This window comes from Nestor notabilis, unplaced genomic scaffold, assembly GCF_000696875.1.
Source record: "Nestor notabilis isolate BGI_N333 unplaced genomic scaffold, ASM69687v1 scaffold7453, whole genome shotgun sequence".
Lineage (NCBI taxonomy): Eukaryota > Metazoa > Chordata > Aves > Psittaciformes > Psittacidae > Nestor > Nestor notabilis.
The window spans coordinates 12,570-19,430 of NW_009921572.1; the positions used below are offsets into that span (position 1 = coordinate 12,570).

Sequence of the window (6,861 nt, forward strand, 5' to 3'; positions counted from 1 at the left end):
CCATGGGTGCAAGTGAACTGACCTCTCTGCTTCCTCCTTTATGACTCTGTGAGCACAAAGCATCAGGACGTGCTTATCCTCTGGGTCTGTGCTTTCAAAAACAAACTCTGCTTTTGCTTTTTCCCCTTTAAACCCTCTTTTATCCTGATGCCTGCAATGAGCACAACTCCTCTCTTTAGTGCAGCAAAGCTCACAGAGCCTGTGAAACGCCGCTCAAACATCCTCCAAGTGTTTGTGAGAATGTTGCAATAACAAAGTGCTCCGTGCGGCTGAAGAATGCTGCGGGAACAAAAGCCCCATCAACAGAGCAGGGACTAGGGAATACTCAATAGTTGACAGGAATCTTAATATAAAACTCTCTCTCTTCCTTGTCAGTTAGGGTTTTCAGGAAGCCCTCTGGCTTATCGTCAAGCGGCATACAGCACAGACAGGGGCTGGGGAGGTGAAAGGTGGCTTCCTGCCATTCTTCTCTGGAGCTGGGTTCCCATGGGCGGTCATGCCAGTTTGCCTGTGGTTTGTTCCACACTCGTGTGATACGAGGAGCTCGGGATCACGCCTGCTCCAGGGGACTGGATTTTCATGGGCTAACGGCAAGTTGAGGGTTTCCAGCCATGAACCGCTTCAATGGACTCTGCAAGGTGTGCTCGGAGCGGAGATACAGGCAGGTCTGTGTCTCCCATGGGAAGGAATCCATGTGCCAGCATGAGTGTGTGTGCAAGTCTTGGCTAAGTTTAGGAGTGTCTGTGAGCTTTCTTGCCATTCCTGGGCTGTGTGTGCTGATTCCAGGGTGCTGGTTTGCTGTTGTTATAGTTTGTAAGTTATGATATAGGGAACACATGGAAAGCATCCTCAGGTAGGTGTCTCTGCTGATGTCTTGGTTCAGTATGTAAATGGGGACAGACGAGGAGCATTTACTGTGTAACGTGAGGATAATGGGGTTGGAGCTAGAAGATCTTAAGGTCCTTTCCAACCCTAACTGTTCTATGATTCTATGATGGTGGAAGCATTGAGCTGTGAGGTGGTGTCTCAATTCACCACTCATTAGAGATGAGGCAGGCATGGCTGCAGCCAAGTTTCTGCCAGGCTGCTGCTCTCTCTCTTAAAACTTGTTTTAGTGTGAATGTATTTGGGAATGAAGGGTTGCTTGAAGCTGTTTGCACCCGACAGGGACTTGCTTTATGAGAAGCAGATTGCTGTGAATGCTGGTGGAAGCTGTCCTGGACCTGCTCAGTGGGCGATGCCTTGTGCTGGTTTCGCTTGTGTAGGTCCTAGTCTCCTGCACTTTCAAACACAATTTTCCCTCTGTGGTCTGTACAGGGAATCCTGATTCATGGTCAGCTTTTCTCTGCACTCTTGTGCTGATCTTCCATGTTGGGAAAGGTGCTGTGGGGGATAGTGTATACTGGGCATTGCACAAAGAACCAGCTGAACTGAAAATGCCCACTTCTTGTTGGGGCTGTAGTGACCATCTCATGCAGGAAGGCTGCTCTGCTTTGTATTAATGCCAATGGACTGTGATTTGTGTCTTAAATCTCCTCAAGTCTCTATTTTTGTAACTTCTTCTGCATTTTTGACAAAGTTTTATGGCTACAATGAGCCCCTGTGGTGCTGCAGTCTCTCACCACCTTCCCACCCACCTTTCAGCTTGCCAGATGCTCATATTACTTCTGTGCACAGTGGCAAAAATGGCCATTCAGCTCCTTGTAATGGCCGAGGTGGCGGGAGCTGAGGAAAGGGAACCATCAGCAGTGAGGAGCCACTGTTCAGCAGCACAGGGAAGTGTCCACTGGTGGTAGACAAGAGGCAGCAGCTCAAGGAGAAGGAGCAGGAGCCCTCTCATCATGGGGGAAGCTTTGGGCTGGGAAGTGACTGTGAAGTCTCTGTGGTGGGAGAGATGCTGGGCTGGCTCCTGAGGTGGTAACACAGAACTCACATCCCTGTGCTTTGTGTTTGAGATGTGAGGTTGGTTCAAAGCTGCAGAGCCACAAGCAGCCTCCTCCCCTGTCTGAGAATCCAGCAAACTCCAGAGAAGAATACTTGGTGTAGGGGGACTAGATCTGTTTTATATCCTGCCAGGGAAAAAGTTTTCTCTTTTGAAGCCTGGCTTTATGCTGAGCATTCACACAGGGATGAGGTGCAGGGAAATGGAAGCTTGTTGCGTTTACCCTTCCGTGGTAAAGGAGTGAGGAGCCAGTTCCTTCCTTGGCAGCTTCTGCTGAATTCTTCATCTTTTCTCTGGCTGTTTGTTCTCAAAATAATAGAGGTCAGACATTGGATTTTTCTTTTCTTTTCCCTGTCAGTAAAACAAGGATCTTGACAAATGTCTTGGGGGATAATCAGGTGTTTACAGGAACCGCCCTGCTGAGATGCTGCTGGGAGCCAGCATCACAAAATAAATATCATTGTAGTAATAAGCTCAATGGCTCTTGAATCAGGAGGAGAAATGAATCGAAATCAACAGCATCCATCCTCTCCAGATGCAGTGAGAGAAAACATCCACAGAGCCCGCTGCTATTTCTGGAAATGAAATGTTTAAGTGACTTGTGTAGAGGAGCTGTGTTGGAAACCAGCATCAGAGCCAAGCTGCCAGGTTTCCCTTCCTAATGGCTTATCAGACCTTTCCTTACCCTTGCAGGAGTCTCGAGTGGAGACTTGTGTGCTCTCAATAAACAATATTGTACAGCACTCCATAGCTCCTCAGCTTGATTTTGCATTGCTTTTAGCACCCTTTCCACCCTGTTGGCTGCAGCAGAGGAGACCCAGTGTCCATGGGGCTCACAGGGTGACAGTGGTCACTGTGACAGCCCCTCAGGCAGGGTGTGGGTCAGGCGGGTGCTCACTGACTACACACAGCAGCTCTTTCCTACCTGACAGTGACTCCGGTGTCTCTTTCAGATCACGATCCCTCGAGGGAGTGATGGGTTTGGCTTCACCATCTGCTGTGACTCCCCTGTCCGTGTGCAGGCAGTGGACTCGGGTAAGAGAGCAGGTCACTGTTATCCCTCTTGATGTGAAGGATGACTCTGCTGCTGTTTTGCTTCCCGGAGCATGCTGTGATTCAGAAGCTCCAGTGCCTTGCAGGACCCCGGTTACCTCCAAGATACTTCACTTAGTGAATTCTTTGGTGACTCTGATGAGGTCAGAGGCCACTGGGTTAGTGCTGGGTCACTATTTTGGCAGTGTTTGCAGTCATTTGCAGAGGTTTTGTTCACTCTCTAACCTGAGAACTGGCTGGTTGGGAAACCTATGGAAAGCATCTATGGGGGGTGTCAGATAGGGACACAGAGGGGAGCAGGATCAGGAAGCCTTCAGTTACCTGAGTAAAGCCCTTGGTGTGGATCTGCAGGATGCACTTGGTGTCTCTGTTGTGCCCTGGTGCTCCCCACTGCACACCAGGAAGCATGGGAAGTTCATGCAATAGCTCTGAGAGAGCATTTATGACTTTGTCCCATGCGCTCTGTGTCTGCTTGCACACTGGAAGATGAAGCTCCAGGCTGGCTGACCCCATTTCAGATGTGGGTGTTAAAGGAAACTGTGGGCGACTGGCATTTGTCTCTTCTCTTTAGGTGGCCCAGCAGAAAAGGCAGGTCTGCAGCAACTTGACACAGTGCTGCAGCTGAATGAGCAGCCTGTGGAGCACTGGAAGTGTGTAGAGCTGGCACATGAAATCCGGTGAGTATTCCCCAAAAGCATCACTGCGGGGCTGTGGGAGAGATGGTTTGAGAGCAGTGCCCTGCCAGTCAGAGCTCCAGGGCAGGGCAGCAGGAGCTTTGAGTGGGAAGAAGCTTGGAGGGGTGCAGGAGACTGGGAAGGGATTCTCTGGAGTAGAAGAAAGGGTGCAGGGGCTGGGAAGGGCAGGACATAAGAGGGCAGAGGCATTGGAGGCAGGAAGGACTGCAGGGCTCATGGCTGAGTGATGCAGGGGCCTCACTCCCTACAGCTCCATCCCTGACTTGCCCCGTGCCATCCCTTCCAGGAACTGTCCCACTGAAATCATCCTGCTGGTGTGGCGGCTGGTGCCCCAGGTGAGGTCGGGACACGAAGGCATGATCCGCAGGTCATCCTGCAAGTCTGCCTTCGACCTCCAGTCACCACCCAACAAGCGGGAGAAGAACAGCACCGTGCCCCCGCGGCCTGAGCAGCGCCGGAGCTGCCACGTCCTCTACGATGGGAGCGACGGGCTGGTGCTGAACAGCTGGGAGAGGTACACGGAGCTCGGCAAGCGGGGCCAGAGCACCATGCCAGCCCTGTCCCGGGTGCCTTCTGCTGCAGACCACAACTACATCATCTTAGCCCCTCTGAACCCCGGCAGCCAGGTAGGGCTGCTCTCCAACCCCACATTCCAGTTAGCGCATGTGGCTGTTGGCTGTGCTTGCTGCCCCCTCTCTTGCTTCGGTCTTACTGAGCATCATCTCTAAATGTTTCTAGAGCACATGTCATTTTTACAAGCCAGACCTGTGTACCTTGGTGGAGCTTTCACTATGTTCCTAAACCTCTTAAACCAGGACTGCAGAGATGGGGTGAATGACCTGCAGCCTCCTCTCAGGACTCAATCAAGGGGTGAGGATATGGGAAATGTTTCCATTGCATAGACCACAGTGCAAGTCAGTGTTCTCCTGTTCTGCTGGCCATAGGGCAAACATGATGTTCACCTCTGGAGTGCTTTGGCTTTGCTGGGTTTGTCATGCTAACATTTGCAGTTGGTTGTTGTCAAGTCTGCCTCAAGCCTACTTCAGGTGACTCTGTCCTTTCTGGGCTGTGTCTTACAGCTGCTGAGACCTGTCTATCAAGAGAACAACGCGACTGTGGGTAAGTTGCTGATGTGCTGAAAACACTGCTCAGAGCACCCAGTAGAGTTAAACATGTTCCTTCTAGTGCTATTGAATCCTTGCCCTTAGCCCTGCTGTGCTGCAGTGGAGTCCCTCGTGTTTTCAGAACAATGGCAGAGGCCTTGGGGCTTTTGGTTAGTATCATCTTCCCACTCTGGGTCAAAGATAAAAGCAAGAGCCGTACCCCAGGCCCAGAGGAGAGCACAGTGTCACAGCCTTGTGCTGAGGTCTCTGTGGGAGCTCACAGAGACCTCAGAGCTGGAGGGAGACTGGCGGCAGGGGCTTTCCATCAGGGGTATAATAAAAGCATGAAGTGTGACAGTGTTAAGTGTTGCTGCTGTGGCTGTTGCCCACGTGTGTCCCTGGGCCCATCCATGACGTGTTTCCCTTCTCATGCATGATGCTTTGCTGGGGGTGCTAATACTGTGACCCCTGCTTTGATGTTCACTTTATTGCTAAGGGAGCGAGGATGGCCATGACTCAGATTTGTACAAACAATAGTGCAGGTTGATGTGCCACATTTGGGGAATGCTCATTTCCTGGTTACTGCAGGTCTCTGCAGTCTCCAGATGAGCTCTTCTCAAAACCCCTTTGAAATGTAAACTCATTTTCTGCAACAGGTTTCTGGGTCTTGCTGGAGAACCAGGTACGGTTGGGCTTGAGGGAAGAATGGAATGAAGTGTGTGGCAGGGCTGGGGACTGCATGAACCTGCCTCATACAGAACCATTTGTTTCCTGCTCAAATCTGGGATCTCTGGGAGGTTGTGCTTGCACCCTGGTGTGTTGGGATGCCCTTAGGATCAGCTGCATGTCCACAGAAGAGCTGACTTCCCAGGCATGATCTTCCTCAGCTAGAAAACTTTGTGCTGCCTGTAAAGGTGGGACAGTGTCCACTGAAGGCAAAGTGTGGGGCTGGCAAAGGCGTGGTGGGGATGCCAGGGAGCAGGAGGCAGCAGTGTGGGTCCAAGCCCCCTGTGCCCTGCGTGCTCCCAGCCCTGGAGCTCTGCAGCCAGAAGTAGTTGCACAGCTCAGCTGCAGGGGATGTTCTGTACTGTGGATTATTGCAGCTCCTTCCTGCTCTTTGTGGGTGCTGTGAAAAGATGAGCTGGGCTATGGGGACTCGTTCTTACAGCAGGGTGGAATTTGAGAGACTCAGCTTCTTCCTATAACACATTTTAGTGATGGTTTTCAGTGTATTTCATGTTAACTCTTCAGAGGGAGGGATGCATTAGTTACCCTGAGCTGGCCACCAGTGCCACAGTGACAGGAGATGACACTTGTGGCAGGCTGGATGTGTCCCTGTGCCAGTGTGCAGGACTTCTGCAGGTGAATTTCTCTGATAAAATGAGGTCATCTAGGGATAAAAGGAAAAGCAGATCCTGCATTCCCAGCCAGATTGTATCTGTCCTGTGATGAGCTGTCTCTCGTGCTTTGATTTTATCTGTCAGTGCAACCATGGCAAAGGGAAAAGAGAAAATGTCAGGGTTGTTGCACTTAGAAGTGGAAACAACCTTTCAGGTCACCAGGGCCACCCCCCTGCCAAGGCAGGCTGTTAAAGCAAGCAGTAAACAGCAGATCTGTGTTGCCAGCAGAGCGCGGGCTGGCTCTGCTGGTGCTTATCTGAAAGTAAATGTGCTATTTCCTAATACTTAATGGAATATGTAATGTTGGGTAGGTTCGTTTATTTGCTTTGGACAAGACCTTATCTGCCCTGAGCCATGGTCAGAAGTGTTTTGGCTCGTTTCTGCCTGGGAAGGTTGTGGATATTCGTTCGGTGCAGAGGCAGGAGCCACTGTGCAGAAAGCTGCTGTGCTGGGAGCAGAACCCCCCGGGGCTGGGTGGCTGGGAAGGGGTGTGGGGCTGGGGGGATCTCTGCTGGGCACCCCTCTAGCAGGAGGGTTTGGGCTGCACCCCGGAGCGTGAGCAGCAGGTCGAGGGAGACCCTCCCTGCAGCCCTGATCCAGCTCTGGGGCAACAGCACAAGAGGGACGTGGAGCTGTTGGAGTGAGGGCAGAGGAGGACCACGGACTGC

The 6,861-nt window shown here is 51.6% G+C and overlaps 1 protein-coding gene across 1 annotated transcript in view; it reads left to right on the top strand.

Annotated features, from left to right (window-relative positions):
- The first annotated feature begins 553 nt into the window (after positions 1–553).
- LOC104403161 (regulator of G-protein signaling 3-like) overlaps positions 554–6,861 on the top strand; it is a 52,816-nt gene continuing 46,508 nt past the window's right edge. The window contains exons 1-5 of the mRNA XM_010011219.1: positions 554–665; positions 2,896–2,977; positions 3,567–3,672; positions 3,977–4,316; positions 4,770–4,809. Coding sequence (XP_010009521.1) covers positions 612–665; positions 2,896–2,977; positions 3,567–3,672; positions 3,977–4,316; positions 4,770–4,809 — 622 coding nt within the window. The 5' untranslated portion in view covers positions 554–611. The remainder of the gene's footprint in view (positions 666–2,895; positions 2,978–3,566; positions 3,673–3,976; positions 4,317–4,769; positions 4,810–6,861) is intronic.